Source organism: Peromyscus maniculatus, chromosome 6, assembly GCF_049852395.1.
Source record: "Peromyscus maniculatus bairdii isolate BWxNUB_F1_BW_parent chromosome 6, HU_Pman_BW_mat_3.1, whole genome shotgun sequence".
In the NCBI taxonomy this organism is placed as follows: Eukaryota; Metazoa; Chordata; class Mammalia; order Rodentia; family Cricetidae; genus Peromyscus; species Peromyscus maniculatus.
Window position 1 is genome coordinate 122070099 of NC_134857.1, and position 18453 is coordinate 122088551.

The 18453-nt window shown below is 39.6% G+C and overlaps 1 protein-coding gene across 3 annotated transcripts in view; it reads left to right on the plus strand.

Moving 5' to 3' along the window:
• Positions 1–18453, plus strand: part of LOC102905706 (guanylate-binding protein 3) — a 141196-nt gene that overhangs the window by 15392 nt on the left and 107351 nt on the right. For 2 of the 3 annotated variants that reach the window (XM_076575074.1, XM_006986124.4), the window contains one exon: positions 2–754. The exons of the other annotated variant lie outside the window; for it this stretch is intronic. In XM_076575074.1, the coding sequence (XP_076431189.1) occupies positions 2–220 (219 nt within the window). In that variant the 3' untranslated portion in view covers positions 221–754. Of the gene's footprint in view, position 1; positions 755–18453 lie in introns of those variants that run through there. 3 annotated transcript variants of the gene reach the window in all.

Consider the following 18453-nt stretch of genomic DNA (forward strand, 5'->3'; position numbering starts at 1 on the left):
GGTCCAAGAAGAACTGCTTGTGGAAGGATTCAGAAAGAAATCTGAAATGTTAAAGAATGAAATAAGTCTACTAAGGGAAGAGATTGAGACAACTAGAAGGAAACCCTCACTGTTTGCACAAGTCCTTGACACAGTTGGCGATGCATTCATGATGGTTTTACCAGGAGTTGGTAAAATATATGGTGTAGGGCTGAAAGCTCTCAGCTCACTTATGAAGTAGTCTGAGAGTTCCTGGGGAGGAATTCATAAAAACTAGCCTTCTATTATTTTGATACCGCAAGTCTATGCCTTGTTTTAAAAATACATGTGCTACTTTAATAATCAGTGTTATATAAACGAGGTTGGAACTCCCATGATTTGTTAAATAATCGAAGAGACACCACCCTATTGGAGTTGAGAGTCAGAGTCTGTTCATTAGCAGTTACAATCTCGATTAAAAATACAAACTGATGGTTCAAGGATATAAGGGTCTGACATCCATAAATCCCATCAAATTTTATTGACATAATCTATGTAGTACAGAGGGAAACCAGTCAGAATATAGAGAAATTATTTCTAGAAAGGATATAAGTAAAAATAAAAATAAAAATAAAAAAAGGCCCAATGGAGAAACATTGGCTATTGTATCCCAGCCATAACAATAATTCATTGTGAAGAGCTCCTATATAAAGACACAAGTAGATTTTCACAGGAAAAGTATGAAAAAAATGTTAAGCTGATTGGTAATAAAAGCTGTGCAGATTAAAATTATAAAGGTTTTGTTTCACTTTTGTTATGTGCAGAGAAATCTGGTTTTGACAGAACCCTGGTACATAAGGGGATATTTGAAAAGAATGGCTACTATTTTCTAGGGAGACTGTGAGAATCCTCACCTTGAGCCTATCCAACTAGTTTGCAGGAGTATTGAGAGCCACTGGTAGAGAAAGTTCATTAGAGTATACAGCAGTGACAACTAGAGTTCAGGAGGTCAACCTATCAGAACTAATGGTTCTGTTAGAGTGTTATGGAATTACTGTCTTTTGAATGAATTGGCTGTCTCTTGTTGTAAACTTCTTGTGCAATAACAGCTATGATCCTGCCCATTTACCGTGCATCTCCATGTTGTGTGTACATGTAATCTCACGATTGCATCTGAATCTTGGGCACAACTTTCCCTATACATTTGGGGTAATTGGACAACTGTCTCCAGCTGTGTTTATCTTTCATTAACATACATCTGGCCAGGGCCATTCGTTGGACAAAAGTATTTCAGCAAAGATACCTTTTTCCAAGGTCAAAACTGCACATAGATAAACATTAGCTCATCTCACTCACAGATAGAGAAAAGAACCACTAACAATTAAATCCTCAACCGCTTACCTTCACCCCGGGTTATTTACACAAGACCCTAACTTAAGAGATTTACTGCTCACATTCCTGGGATGATGTTTTAGCCATTTGCTAGTTACTGAGTTGAGGCAGTTACTTCCCACTGACCCAAGGAGATTGCCTACAAGACCAGGCAAGTGATAGGTGCCAAGCTTCTTTCTTGTACAAATCAAGTTTTAATTCCTCCTCAGCCAAGTGCTATTCCTAGATTTTTTTCTCCTCAGCAATTACTCTGAGTGAAAGTGCTTTTATTAACCAAATACTACATGCTCTGACATAGGTTGCTTAGCCACCTAGCATATGTGCCCCTCCCTATCAGAAAGCAGCTGCAGCCAAAGACAGTTTATTTTCTTGTGACTTATTCACCCCTACCATTCTACCTAGCCATTTCTAGATTATAGTTTGAGCACATAAATTCCCTAATTGGTCTTAGCCTTTAGTTGACCCTACCAGAGAACTCCCCTTTAGTCACTCCCCTTTTGGATTGTGATTGGAAGCTGACAATTAATTGCTTTATGTGTGGGTCCTTATCACCTCTCTCTGTGACCCTGAAAACTTCAAGCCTCACATTGCTTTGCCATAGAATTACTGTGTGGGTCTACAGACTGGTTCTCTGAGAGCACTGAGAGGATGGATGGAGAAGAACAAAGATGAGGACTGAGATGGAAAGAACTAGGTAGAATGATGAGAGAACAGCAGAAGGGACTGAGAGCAGGAGGGACCGAGAGGAGCTAAGTAAGAGAGCAGAAAAGAAACTGTGTAGATAGAATCGCCGTAGAAGAATAAAGTGAATGGACTAAAGATCTCAGTGTGCATAGATTAATTGAATATCCCTCAGATTAGAATCCTCAGCTGGTTGTTAGACTCTTCCGTGGACCCTGGGAGCAAACAATATAGGTTGGACCTAATATTGTTTGTGTTACAGGTGGGATATGGATTGGAACCTTGGAATAGAAAAGTCTTGGAATGCTGTAAGCAGAATTTAGTTAACACTTGGTGAGACCAGAATGCTGAGAGAAAAACAAATAGTAGAGGCATGGCCCATGGGGTTTCAGAGGAAAACAGGACTCCACTGGGAAGTGTAGGTTGTTCTTGCTCCATTCTCGCCACAGTCGGCTGCGTTCTCCCCAGGTACCCTGATTGTTTGTGATGTGAATTTGGAAGTAATGGCCTAAATTCCTTGGAGGAGAAAATTACAAGATACTGCAACATTCAGACTTTGCAATGACTGCTATTGAATGCTTTTATTAAGATCTGAGAGGTTTTTTTTTTTAATATGGAAAACATGAAGTTTACAAAGAAAAGTTGTGTAAGCAACTTTAAAATTTCAGGCAAGAACAGAAAGTGAACATATCTGCACTTGTGAAGGAGACACCCCAGTCTCCTCATTAGAATAAGCGGACAGCCCCCAAAGCACAATCTATCCCATCAAAGGTACCAACTTGTAAAAATACAAACTCATCTGAGACATGAAAGCCTGTGCTGAGAATATCTCAGAAAGGATTTCCTGCTTTAAAAAACAAAACAACAACCCAAATCAAAACAACAACAACAATAGAAAAACTACCCTGGAAGTTAATTTTGTAGATCCATCCACCAAAGCATAGAGAAGTTACTCCCTCTGTGGTCCAGTGGAACCTGGCTACATCTCAAGTTAGCAACAGATCTTGGCAGCTGCCGCCATATGGCACTGGTTTTGCAGGAATCAAAGATTAAGGAGGTCTTACAGTCTTGCTGCATAGTTTGAGAGAACTGCTGAGGGCAGGCAATGTGTGACAGATCAGTCTGTGAAAGGAGAGTCCCCAGAAGCCACCGCACGAGACTGTAAACATTATGTGTAGGTTGCAGTAGAGATGTTGGAGATACCAGGAAGGTGGGACATCCATTGAGGAAAGATACAACCATGGAATGAATGCAGCCCAAGGGAAAGGCTATGTGTGCTTCAGCCTCAGAGCTGCTGGGCAGGACTACTCGGGTTCTTTAGAACCCAGAGGATGCCATCACAAATCCCAGATGCCTTAAGCGGGATTGCAGGATTTAGGGTTTCCCCTGTGGGGTATTTACCTTACTTTGATATGATCCCTCCTTTCTACACTCCCATTCTTCCATTTTGGAGTAAAAATGTTTATTTTACGCAATTGTATCTTGGAAATATGAAATTTCTTCTTTATATTATAAGATTCTTAAGTTAAGTGATTACAATAGAATCTCAGATAAGATTTGAACTTTTTTTCTTTTTTACCTTTTTAGAGCTTTATTGGGAGAGAGGTGGAGAAAGAGAGAGGGAGAGAAAGAGAGAGGGAGGACAGATGGAAGGAAGGAGCAGAAAGGAAAGAGAGGGGACTTGAACTTTTAAGCAGTGTTGAAACTGTAAAGACTTTTGTGTGTGAATGCATTTTTGCACTCTCAGGTGGCCATGAGTCTATGGGGACAAAGAGTGGAAGGTAATCAATTAAAATGATGTGGGTGCATCAAGTTGACCAGGGGTGGACTTGGATGTTTATATTGATTATTAGCTCAGCAGAATCTAGAATTGCCTAGGCAACAAACCTCTAGGAATGACTGTGGGAGACTATCTGTTAGCAGCAGTGGAAAGGCTCACCTTAACTGTGGAAAGCACCTCTCCCTGTGCTGGGGTCTAAGACTGAATGAAGAGGGAAAAGCAAGCTGAGAAGCAGCCCTCATAGCTGTCTGTCTGCTTTCTGACTGGCACTCAGTATAGCCTGAACCTCATGCTTTAGCCACCACATCCTACCCTGTCATAATTAACACCCCCTCTAATCAAAAGTAAAATTAACTCTTCTTTAAATAGCTTTGGTCGGATATTTTGTCATAACAGGAAAACTGAGTAATACAAGGATGTGGGAGACACTCTGCTTCCCCATCAAGCCTCCCAACCATACATGATCAGCAAGAGGAATATGAAGCCACAGAGAAGGGATTATCGGCTTGAAACTAAAGCTGATTTCGTACTAGGAGATGACAGTGAGGGAAAAACAACAGAACAGCAGAAGCACAGTGAAGTCATCTCCACCCAGGTGACGGTCAGTCGTCCCTTGTCATCTGTCCGGTGAAGATTCCAGGCCAAAGGCTTCTCATACATTTGAAAATTCATGAAGAATTTTGGTTTTGATGGCACGACAGATCAACTTTAATCATTCTCTCAGTAATTTTGTAGAAAGACAAATTTACTATTCCTGCATGTATTGCCTGGGCTATTTTTTCAGACTTTGTAGCATGACTTCCAAGGGCTACCTCCTCACCTGTTAGGATGAATTTCAATACCCCAGCAGAACCGATTCATTAAAATCCTCTTCTGTGTTGTGAAGTTTCGAGGGGGAAATTATTAGAAATGCAAAGACACAGCTACAGCTCAGTTGCATAGCCCATGCTTGGAGAGAGGAGGGAGTGGATTACTGCAAACAAAAATAGGTTGCAAGCTTGTTCGAGAATACTAGAGAGAAGGAAGCAGGAAAGCTAAGGAGGCAGCACAGCATAGTCCCATCAGCCTCTGTGTCTTCAGGTTAAAATTTCCCACTTGGGCAGGCATTGCTTAGGGGAGGAAGGACAGGCTTCTGATCATGTGCCCACATTGGTAAGGGACCTCCACAAAGCAAAAACCAGTCAGAGATGGCACAGGTAGGTTTTTGCCCACTTCTCTGGTGTGGACATCAGACCAGATGTAGCATTCTTTGTAGAGTGAGTGACATGGGACAACAGCTACAGATCACGGAATGTGACGTAACTATCATGAACTATTAGGCTACTTACTATGGGCCCTGTTCATGAAAGTTTACATCTTTTTAACAACCACACCCTCCATTAAATTAATATTTCCAGCAACCCTCAGGTCATTAGCCAACTCTTTGCTGTTAATATGGAAAAGAATTCTCTCTGTGATGATTATTTTGTCATAATTTAGGATGAAATTGATTAACATGCTTACTAATGCTCTAGTTAGAATCACCTTTGAAATACTTGTAAGATGCTATCTACTCCATGCAATGGTCTGAATGTTTACAGCCACCAAACTCATGTGCTGAAACCTAATCCTTGTCATGTTGATACCTTAGGAAGAGAAGCCTTGAAAATGATTAGGCCATGACACAGGCACCCTTATAAGGAACCAAGAGACAGGAGTTGTTCTATTCCACCATAGAAGGACAGAGCTAAAAACCACCATCTATAAACAGAAAGTGGGCTCTTGCCAGACATCTAGTCTGCCAATAACTGGATCTTGTCCTCCAAAGATTACAGAACTGTGAAAGCAATGTCTGCAGCACAAACAAAGCCATGGATTTATTATAGTGATTCTAACAGACTAAGACACATTAAAATAATTTAAAGTGGATTACCACATGGACCCACACATCCAATTCCATACTGCTGCTGTTAAAAAACTCTACCTTCCTATTTGCTCACTGGAGAAAACACTTTTATTATCTCCTACAATTGTGTCAAATGAAGCTATTTTCCATCCAAACCAGTGGCATGAATACAACCCATGTTTCTTAGTACACTCTGCTCTCTGTCCTTCAGTGTAAGAACATAAACAACGGAACACTTACGTCATGACAGTTGATACACAACCACCAGTTCTTCAATGTGCATCTAACGACTAACCTAGAGATTGCAACAATACTTAGCAGGAAATGTTTCTTGAGGACCAGTGAAATGGTTCAGTGATTAGGGTGCTGGACACCAAGCCTGACTACCTGATCACCAGGACCCACATGGTGGAAGGAGAGAACTGACTCCCATAAATGTTCCTCTGACCTTCATATAGGCTCTGCTGTACATATGTGTCCACACATATGTGTCCACACACATACACATTTTCACATACACAAATAAATAAAAATAAAAATATATTTCTTAAAATACATTGGTTTACTCTTTCAAAGGGGAAATTACTTCTTACAATGTAAATGTTTTTATATAACAAATAAATGATGGAAAATATTCCCTGTGCTAAGCAAAGTACACCATTAAAGTAATCTCCCACCTCATCAATAAGCTACAAATACTATTAACCTTATAGCATGTATTTTCCTGCATCTTTATGTAAATTACATTTATGTATATAAAATAAATTAATGATTTATAAGATATTTTATTAATAGAACAATTATACATACATTCTGAAATGAATCATTCTAAACCAACACATCCAAGCTTATCATTAGGAGATAATATCTTTCTTCTTCCAGACTGGGTTAGAAAGTAGATAGAAAATTAACTTCTATTTAGGAAAATTATATTTTTTTCCAACAAAAATGTCCTCTCCATAAAATGTAGAAGGGAATATTATTTTATTGTTAAGGAAGCAGAGCTGAATATGTGTAGGCAGGAATGCTGCAAGTGACTAGAGAGCTGGGACATGTGTCATGCTGCCCCAGGCTGAGGCTACCTTGTTTCCTACAAAGGAGGCTGAATGAATATTACAGGCAGACACTGAGGATGGGGGCCATGAAAAACTGTCCTATGGGCATGACACGGCCATGGCACTCATAAGCTCAAAGCACTGTAGTGGCCAACACAGGGTTCACACAAGACTGAGCCCATAGTCATCCAGTCACAGGTAGAGGAGGGGCTCATGGGGCCGGCCCTGCCCAGGGAACCTATTGGCACTTGAGAGCTGATGGAGAGAAAGTCACTGTCTTCCGTCATGTAGCCACTGCTGAATTACTCCTACTCCAGTGGGCACCTCCCTCCTCTTGTCCACTCAGGTGACCCTGTTTAAACCCAGTGGATCAAAAAGCAGAACCAGAAACAAAACAAAACATGAAAGTGGATGTGTGCTTGGGGGCAGAAGTAGGGGATGGACTAAGAGGAAGACAAGTAGGGGGTGGAGAGATGAGTACTATAAGAACATGTTATATAAACATATGAAATGTAGAAGAATATATAATTAAAGTGCATGATATAAAACACAAAAAAGTTGATGATAGTGGGCTCTTACATAGCTGACTTCTCTGTGTCTTCCTTTAGACAGAGCACTATGTGTTTATGCTTGGGAACCTCTGCACTGTATGTAGTTGATGTGAAACTAGAAAACTGATTAGTAGGCATTGTGAGAATAGTTGGGAGTCATGAGAACAGAAGGGTAGATGATGTGGTCTCTCTCACACAGTGAATCTTAATCATTTGTACTAATGTAATTAATATATCTTAATATTTTCAAAATAAAAATAGAACATATGAAAATAAGAGAAGAGAGAGAGAGATAGAACATATGATTACAGACAGGACAGATGTGCAGGTGAAGCTTCTAAGTGACAGACAGCATCAAATTCTGCAGGTGTAGAAGTTTATAGTACAGAGGGGTGGAGTCTGCAGACAACATTCTAGAAAGGTTGTCTGTGCTGAGCCTGAAAACAAGGCTTCTTTTGTCTCTGTTCAGTCTGGACTCAGAGCAAGGTCATTACTGCCTCTGAGAGTGACAGTTATCTCCTAAAAAAAGTTCATCATAACAAGCTCCAGATGCAAAATGTGATGCCAAGTGTAGTACAAGTGGTCACACAAGTTACTTCTGACTCAGGTCAAGACCATTGGGACTGCGGAGACATCCAGCCTCTTGAACTGAACAACTACTGGATCCTTGGCCTTTCCATCAGGACCCAGCCATGCTTGGACTACTTCAAGGCCAAAGCCTTGCTTACCACAGTGTGCCCCAACTGTCATTATTCTAGGACACTCAAACACTGTAAATGTGAAATGTCAATGGCTTTCCTTAGCAGTTGTGAAATTTTATTTATACTTAGTAGTGCAGAGAAAGGACATAAACACACTCATGTCTCAAGAAACATGCTACAAAAAAGACTTTTAAACTTAAAAAAAGAAGAAATCATTCTTATTTGCCCTTAAATTCTACAAGATTCTCAGTATTCAAGCACATAAGTAATTTAGGGTTATCTAATGCAAACAGATTTTACTGGTCTAAGAAAATAACAGCTGATTCCCAGTATTAGGTCTGTTTCTAAGAACCTCGGAACCACTTTCACTTCCAGGTGTGTAATTTCTCCCCACTCCCAACACACACACACACACACACACACACACACACACACACACACACTGTTTTCTCATTTCTCTCACTCATGTAATGTAGTTTTCTTTCTTTCTTTCTTTCACTGTATAGAGAAGCACTGGGTTTATTCAAATGTATTTCCAATTCTGGATCCCATGCTGATGCTTGCTGTTGTCGTTTTAGGGTACCATAAAGTCCTCACTTGCCCTCTCTCCGAATTATGTTCCTCCTTGGACAAACAGGATAATGAGTAACTCAGACCATGAAATAGTAGTATGAGCTTCATTGGTACATGTGAAAATGTGACATAAAAATGTTGTGGATTATTGTTTTAATTAGGCAAAGATGTGTTATGTTGCTGCATGGGAGACCAGCCTCCAGCAGTGCAGGGCTCAAAAGGAATCCATGGCTTCTGCATGTACTAAGACTTTTCTGTCTGAGGGTGTTAAAGGAAAAAGACACTAACACTCTCTTGAAAGTTTCCTTAAGACCTTTTATTTTTTTTTTTAATTCTTCATTTGCATTCTTTATTCTTTATTTTCCTGGTGATTTTCTTCTCTCATTTTTGATGTTTTCCTTCTAACTCTATCTTTAGTTTTGATGTTTCCTTTCCAGTTTCTTCTAACTTTCTCATTCTTGATGTTTTCCTTCTAATTCTCTTATTCCTGATGTTTTCCTTTTAACTCTCCCATTCTTGATGTTTTTCTTCTAACTCCCATTCTTGATGTTTTCTTTCTAGCCCATTTTAAGTCTCTCTAACTCTATCTCTATATCTCTATTCTTTCCCTTAGAGTTTATATACCCCAGAAAAATCTTTCAGGTGATATAAAAATTACAATGTGTAACCAAGCAGTGGTGGTGCATGCCTTTAATCCCAACACTTGGGAGGCAGAGGCAGGTGTAGATGTAACCAATCGTATTATTAAAATAAGAAACACAGAGCCAATGTAAAAGAGAAAGCCGAGAGGTCAGAGCTCAGAGATAAAATCTTACCTCCTGCAGTGCTCCTAGCTTCCCCGAGAGAGGGAGGTACTTCCTGTGTCTCTGTTTAAATAATCTTTCTGTTCTGCCTTCTCATTGGTTGTAAACCCAACCACATGACTGCCTCATCACTGCCTGTAAGTACCGCCCTCCAGGTCTTAAAGGCATATGTCTCCAATACTGGCTGTATCCCTGAACACACAGAAATCTACCTAGCTCTTCTAACCACCATGCTCTTACTATGGCTCTAATAGCTCTGACCCCAGGGCAACTTTATTTATTAACATAAAATTAAAATAACATTTCAGTACAAATAAAATATCACCACAGGCAGGTGGCTCTCTGTCACTTGGAGGCTTGCCTACGCTCCACAGGAGTTGCCAGGCATCCAGGGATCTTACACAAGGAAACTCTGTCTCAAAAAAGCAAAGATGAAAAAAAAAAAAAAAAAAGAAGAAGAAGAAGAAGCAACAAAGAAAACAAATTACAATGTGGTTACATTCTGTTTTTCCAGTGAATGATTACAATGAACATAAGTAAAAAATAGCTTGTGTCCTTTATCTCTTATATGATTAAACATTTTATGTACTGCAGTGAAAAACCAATTATCCCAAGAATCCACATACATTCATACCCAAGCAACTTGTTATAGATTAGCTGTGTAGGGGAGCAAGATATTTTTCTGAGTCTGTTCTTTTACTGGCAGGCTGCAGTTTTGCAGTTTTGGAGTTATAAAGAATGGGACAATTACTTTATTAATTATCTTGAAAGGGAATCTTATGAGGAATCTTAGGGGAATCACAAAGCTAAACTTTGAACCAGTCAGCTCTACTTTAAATCTTTGGGGTGCATACCCACTCACCAATAATTTCTTCTATCAGGAAATTGAGGGAAGGAATGGGTACAAGGAATTAATCATCACCTTTGGCCATCAACCAATCCTAGCAAGAGAAATACATCAGCTAGTAATCATTAGGCTACTTTGTTCTTGTTCCCTGATCTCAAAGAATTCTGCACTCAACCATGTCCCTTTTTAAAACATTAGATGATCTTCTTGTTCTTTTTTTTTTAACCTCTAAGCTATTTGACAAAAACATCTTAGTCTAACTTTACATTATTTTGAAAGCATTGTTTCAGGTCCAATGCACTCTGACATCTGTGAACAGATCTCCCAACATTAAGGTTGAAAGAATTTCAGCTAGCTAGGCTAACTGAGACTCAGTTGTTTTTCTTTATCATTAACCTAAGCACAGTCAGCATGGCTCCTCAGTAGAAACTCATGTGTTGTAACATGTGACACTTTCTTGTTTATATTTTTAATCATCAAAACTCTATTTAAACTAATATACGTATTATCAATTAGATAGTACAGCTTAGAAAGAAATCATCTTCATAATAATCCACAGGTAAAAACTTCCAGTAGATTGGGATGCTTCCATGAGATAAACACACTGTATAACAGGCAGTGGGAATCTCCCCACACACATTCACATCATGCCAGATACCACAGAAACATAGCAGCAGCAAACATGTAAAGGCACAGCAGAAGCAAAAGACATTCTGGGTTCTGGGTTCTCCTGGGCTTTGCCTAACAAAGATTCACCCATCATGGAGTTTCCTCCTGGTGGGCTGACACCTTGAACTTCAATTGCCACCTGCTGCTCCTCTGACATGGCTACTGGCAGTGTTACATTTGTTTATACTGCAGAATATTACTTTAACTGTATGAAAGTGTGTTACATTCCTTTGTGTCGCTTTTGTTAATGATGTAAAGATGTGTTATATTTGCATTAATTAAATAAAAACAAGATGGACTCAGAAAGACAGGATTATCAACTGGTTTACTTTAAGTAGCAGGGTGGAGCTTTGTAGCACGAATTATTAGAAGATATTATTAGTAAAATCAAACCTGAGGCCAGTTATTGGGGTGAACGCTGAATGATCACAGAAACAGAACAAGCCACAGCCACCTCACCTTGCCAATTCCTCAGCTGATCCTGTTTGCTCAGACTGGAAGCCTCTGAGTCCTCATCCAGAATGAATCTCAGCTGAACTGTGCTACTCAAAAGCCTAAAAGCTTAACCAACTAAAAGCTTCTAGTTCCTGGTCTTCACACGTTACATACCTTTCTGCTTTCTGCCACCACTCCCTGGGATTAAAGGCTCACTTTCTGGGATTAAAGGCAAGAGTCACCATGCTTGGCTGTGTCCTTGAGCACACAGAGATCCAGGTAGATCTCTGCCTCTGGAATGCTAGGATTAAAGGTGTGAGTGCCAGCATTTTCTAGCCTCTGTATCTAGTGGCTATTCTGTTCTCTGACCCCATATAAGTTTATTAGGGTGCACAATATTTTGGGGAACACAATACCACCACAGAGCTTAGCATGCTTTTTTTGTTGGGGTAATGTGGAAGGTAGTGGCTTCTAGGGATGTCAGCAAAGAATGACAGTTAACCAGGTGCTTTTCTAACTCTCTGAACTAGCAGACTTTAAACCTAGCTTTTGAACTTGAGTTTTATTAGGAAGATATTAGTTAGAACTACATTTAGTGGCAGCAACAGAGCCATTGTCTAAGGGAAGAGATATCACTCCACGCAATGGCCTTAGTGCTTGAGCCACTAGTACTTCAAAGCACAGCCATTGTAAGGAAGGCGAACAGCAAAAACAATTGGTGTATGTATAGTACAGGAACTGAGCGAACAGAAGAATGTTTTAGAAGTAATGCAAATGATAAAAGATTTAGAATAAGACATTTTCATTTTAAAAAATTCTCTGTGGCTTAAGTTGGTAAAAAATATTTTTAGGTTTGTGCTTAAAATACAAATTAATGAATCTGTTCAACATTTTCATAAGTGTATATAACTTCACCTGTTCTAATCTGCTTTTGTATTGCTGTAGCAATTTGGGGAAGGGAAAGATTTATTTCATCTTACAAGTTAAGTTACAGTCCTGGTTTTTTTTTTTTTTTTTTTGGTTTTTCGAGACAGGGTTTCTCTGTGTAGCTTTGCGCCTTTCCTGGAGCTCACTTGGTAGCCCAGGCTGGCCTCGAACTCACAGAGATCCACCTGGGCCTCGAACTCACAGAGATCCACCTGGCTCTGCCTCCCAAGTGCTGGGATTAAAGGTGTGTGCCACCAATGCCCGGCCTACAGTCCTGTTTTTGAGTGAAGTCACTGCATGAACTCAAGGCTGGGACTGCAGCAAAGACTATGGAGGTATGCTCCGTACTGGCTTGCTCTACTTGGTTTCTCAGATCTTTCATATGCATCCCATGTCCTCCTGCCTAGAGATGACACTGATCACAGTGGGCTGGCCCCTCCTATATCAATCATGAATCAAGAAAACATCTCACAAACCAATCTGCTGGAGTCAATGCCTCAGCTGAGATTCCCTCTTCTCTGGTATGTGTGGGTGATGTCGAGGTGACACAAACTACGATAGCATATTTTCTCCACATTTGCTCCTTGTCCAGCCTCTTTCTTCCCAATGGTCCTCTTTCTTATTTTAAATAGTTCCCTTCTACTTCTGTGCTAACTCTCTCCCCACCCCACCCTGCCGGTGTGAGCAGGTATAAACCTATGTTTCAAGTGAACATGTGATATTTGTCTGTCTCTTGTCCCTTCTGTTATCTGACCTTGATTCTCTCCCAGAGCTTTATTCTCTTTCCACCTCCCACCATCTACTTCCTTTCCCCATCCCACTTCTATGACATGTGTATCATATACATGTATATAATACTAAATATGTGAGAGGAAACAGGGGATATTTGTCTTATTTCATTTAACACAATGAGCTACAGTTCCATCCATTTTCCTATAACCCTGCTCTGTGTATGTCCCATCTCCTTTACCATTCACCTGTTGGAGAACATCTTGGCTGCTTTGAAAACTTGACTGTTGTGAGTAGTACATCAATAAACATGGATATGCAAAAGTGCTTTCATTGTAAACTATTCAGTCCAAGAGCTACTTCCTGTATACTCATATCTATATACCATTCTTTGCCCTGCCATCTTACTTCCTCTCTCGACCTAGCTACATCACTTCCTCTTTCCACCCAGCTCTATCACTTCCTCTTTCTCTGTATAGACCTCCACACCTTTATGGTTAATTAGTCCTGGGATTAAAGGCATGTGCCACCATGCCTGGCTCTGTTCACACTGTGGCCTTGAACTCATAGCAATCCAGAAGGATCTCTGCCTCACAAATTCTAGGATTAAAGGCAGGTGCTACCACTGCCTGATCTCTGTTTACTATAGTGGTTGACTTTTTCCTTTGATTTCCTCAGGCAAGCTTTACTTGTTAGAGCACAAATAAAATATCACCACAGGGATGAGTATGATAAGAATATGGTAAATGTATGAAATTGTTGAAGAAGAATTTTTAAAGGACATTAAATAAAAGAAAAGAAGTTGATGACAGTGGGCTCTAACATGGCTGACTTCTCTGTGCCTTCTTTTAGACAGAGCACTATGTGTTTGACCTTGGGAACCTCTGCACTGTATGTAGCTGATGTGAAACTAGAAAACTGATTAGTAGGCATTGTGAGAGAAGCTGGGATTGGTGAGAACAGAAGGATAGATGGTATGGTCACACACACAGTGAATCTCACTCATTTGTACTAATGTAATAATAGATTTTAATATTTCCAAACAAAAATAGCACGTATGAAAATAAGATGACAGAGAGAGAAAACATATGATTAGAGACAGGACAGATGTGCAGGTTAAGTTTCTAAGTGACAGACAGCATTGAGCTCTGCCTGTGTAGGAGTTTATAGTACAGAGGGGTGTAGCCTGTAGACAATGTTCTAAAAATGCTGGCTCTGCTGAGCCTGAAAACAAGGCTGCTTTTGTAAACTCTGTTCAGTCTGGACTGAAAGCAAGATAATTGCTGCCTCTGAGAGTGACAGTTATCTTCTAGAAAGAGTTCATCATAACAAGCCCCAGAAGCAAAATGGGATGCCAAGTGTAGACAAGTGGTCATACAAGTTATTTCTGACTATTGGGACTGCTGAGACATTCAACCTCTTGGACTTAACATCTACTGTATCCTTGGCCTTTTCATCAGGAACCAGCCATTATTGGACTACCTCAGGCCAATGCCTTGCTAAGCACAATGTACCCCAATTATAATTATTCTAGGACACTCAAACACTGTGAATGTGAAGCTGCCAATGGCTTTCCTTTGCCAGTGAAAAATTTCATCTATACTTAATAGGTTAGAGAAAGGCCTCCAACACACTCATCTCTCAAGAAACATGCTACAAAGAAGACTTTTAAACTTAAAAAAAAAAAAACAGAAGCAATTTGTTTTTATTTGCCCTTAAATTTTGCAAGATTCTCAACATTCATGCATGTAAGTAATTTTGGGTTATCTAATGCAAACAGATTTTACTGGTCTAAGAAAATAACAGCTGATTTCCAGTATTTAGGTCTGTTTCTAAGAACCTCAGAACCACTTTCACTTCCAGTTAAAGTATCTCTTCCCACTCCCAACACACACACTGTTTTCTCATTTCTCTCGCTCATGTAATATAGTTTTCTCTCTTTCTTTCATTATATAGAGTAGAGAAGCACTGTGTTTATTCAAATGTATTTCCAATTCTGGATCACACGCAGTTTTTTGCTGTTGTAGCTTTAGGGTACCACAAAGTCCTTACTCACTCTCTGTGATTACTTCCCTCCTTAGACAAACAGGATAATGAGTAACACATACCAGCAAAGAAAGAAAGTTAGCCAGTTGCTATTCTAACTCTCCGAGCTCACAGATTTTCACCCAGCCTTTGAATCTCAAGTTTCATTAGAATGATAGAGATTTAGTGAGAATTACCTTTAATGGCAGCAACAGAGCCATTGTCTGTGGCACTAGTACTTAAAAGTGCAGCCACCTTAATAAAGGTAAAACAGCATTTTGGTGCCCAGTGTGGGGCCCAAATTTCCAATATGGCCTGAGAAAGCTAAAAGAAAAAAAATGAAAAAATTTCAGCTCCTTTAAGAAGCTCTGCTCTACAGCAGAACATTTAATAGCTGGTACATTAAGTAGAAACAAAAAGCTAAGTAAAAACGACTGCCACAGTGCAGGGCACCAACTTCCTAGAGCTGTGGTGATTGAATGCACTTTAAAATGGAAGTCAGAAAACATATTGCTTGGGGAAGAGGTTATGCTTTTGGTTTTAAAGGAAACAAAAGGCTGTGAATTTATTTCAAGGTTGATAGAGATCAGGCTTAACCAAGGGGAGACGTCTTGAAAATTCTGGCTATAGATATAAAGAAATAAACCTAGAAATCTACAACACAGGTGACATATATTTTACCTGCTCAAATATAAAACAAAAAAATCATCTTTGATTGGCTTGCATACAACACACAGTCCATACTTGTGTTAATGCAGATATATATGTTACCTTTGAAAGTTTGTGTATTTTCAGAACAAGGACCACACCTCAGTGAAAACCAGTAGCTCAGGTGATCCAGCCTCTTAGAGTTCCTCTGTAAGAGTTTCCTTAGTGTTTTGCATCCAGGACAGCTACAAGGCTGCAGGCTGAGATGGTCCAGCCACACAGACTGTTCTGGTCAAGACTGTAGATAAGCCTTGCTCTTTTCCATTGCACAGACTGGACAACAAACAATATAACTAGTTTTCCCAGAACTTGATCATTATTCCAATTTTTTTCAGGTTCCCTAAAAAGATGCCTTTGCTCACAGACAACAGGAAGCAGCCTAGAGAACACAACACCCACATTTCCAAGAAGTGGGATGGGTGGTTTTAGATTATTTGATGGGTTATGGATATTTGTCATTGTTTAGGTGTGGATATAGGAATATAGGATAAAACACAACTAATAACCTCAACTATTTTACATCAGTATGGGTTTTGGTATATGGATACAAATTTAAAATTATTTTTGTTATACTGTACATATGTTTCTACTCTTGCTTTGGGTATTGGGTATTTATGCAGTTCATTTAAAAATGCAATGCATGATTAAGATATGCAAGTTAGTAGTTAGTCATTTATAATAATCAAACTTGTAGTCATATTAGGTATATTTTCAAGGTTAAGCAGATATATTTAGATAGATATATGGTCTTCAAACACTTCAAAGATCTACAGAATATGGCGTTTAAGATGTTTAATAATCTAAGATGTTTTATGACAGTGAGGCTTTTCTACTCCTGGCAGCACCAATTTACTTCAGAGAAGATGATGGGCATCGAAGAAACTCTACATGGAATTTGTTTTCATTGTAGCAAAGCTAGTCATTTGGGCAAGAAACTGCCCGTGCCTTGATTGCTGACAGTATGTTGTACCAACTGGACAGGAAGGACACAAAGGAAAAAGACTGTCCAACTTTGCCAAGATAACACAGGGCAGTCCTTCAAAATTCCTGCTTCATAGAAGACTCTGCCAGGCATTCTAGGCCTGTAGGCCAAAGATAGATGCTCCAATGTTGCAGAGGAACCTTGGGTGGCTTTCCAGGCAGCCAGATGCCTGTTATTCTATAGTTTTGGAAGTGGCTTGCACTGCACTTTCTGTTTATTCATGTAATATTATGTCCTTCTGGAGTCTCTGATGGAGTTGAAGACTAGATAGTTATAATTATACTTTTCCTTAGTTATGACAGAATGTAAATTAGGTACACAACTTTGGACTTACCAAGTTAGGATTAATAATGGAGCTATTTTTCTGAATTTGCCAAATACAAATGGACTGGATATTATAAATGTAACTCTTTTTTTTTTTTGGTTTTTCGAGACAGGGTTTCTCTGTGTAGCTTTGCGCCTTTCCTGGAACTCACTTGGTAGCCCAGGCTGGCCTCGAACTCACAGAGACCCGCCTGCCTCTGCCTCCCGAGTGCTGGGATTAAAGGCGTGTGCCACCCCCGCCCGGCTATAAATGTAATTCTTACATGACAACTGTTCTTACTCTATATAGTCTTACTATGTTAAAGGTAAAACTTTCTTTTTATTTAGACAAAAGAGGGAAATGTTGTGGAATGTTATTTTTACTAGGCAAAGATGTGTTGCATTTGCATTAATAAAGTTAACCTGGGCTCAGAGAGGTGGGGTTAATAACTGGTTAACAGCAAGTAGCAAGGAGGAACTTAGCAGGGTTTTTTTTTTTTTAATTTTTTTTATTTTAATTTTTTTTGTTGTTGTTGTTTTTAATTTGGGATAGTGTGGAAGGGAGTGACTTCCAGGGAAGTCAACAAAGAGAGAAAGTTAGCCAGTTTCTATTCTAACTCTCTGAGTTCTCAGGTTTTTACCCTAGTCTTTGACTCTCTACTTTTATTACAAAGATAGAGATTTAGTTAGAACTACCTTTAAAAGCAGCAACAGACCCATTGTCTGGGGGAACAGAATTCCCTCCAGGCTGTGGCGTTAGTAGGTAGACCACTGATAGTTTAAATCGCAGCCATTGTAACAAAGATAAAACAGCAAAAAAACAAAACAAAACAAAACCAAAAACAATTAGTGTATACACTATACATGAATTGAGCAAACAGAAGAATTTTTGTGGCATTGGTAAATGGTATAGGATTTAGAATAAGACATTTTTCTTTTTAAATATTGTCCTCTGTGGCTTAAATTGGTTTAAAAAATATTTCTATTAGGATTTTGCTTAAAAGTACAAATTATTAGGTTTGTTCAACATTTTCTTTTTTTCTTTTTTATTATTATTATTATTTATTTTACAATACTATTCAGTTCCACATAATAGCCACAGATTCCCTTGCTCTCCCTCCCCCCCTGCCCCCTCCCCTTCCCCCCCAGCACACCCCCCACTCCCACTTCCTCCAGAGCAAGGCCTCCCCGAGGGATCGACCCGACAGACTCAGTCCAGGCAGGTCCAGTCCCCTCCTCTCAGATTGAGCCAAGCATCCCTGCATAAGTCCCAGGTTTCAAACAGCTAACTCATACAACGAGCCCAGGACCTAGCACCATTGCCTAGATGCCTCCCAAACAGATCAAGTCAATCAACTGTCTCACCTATTCAGAAGGCCTGATCTAGTTGGGGGCCCCTCAGCCTTTGGTTCATAGTTCATGTGTTTCCATTCATTTTCATAAGTGTAT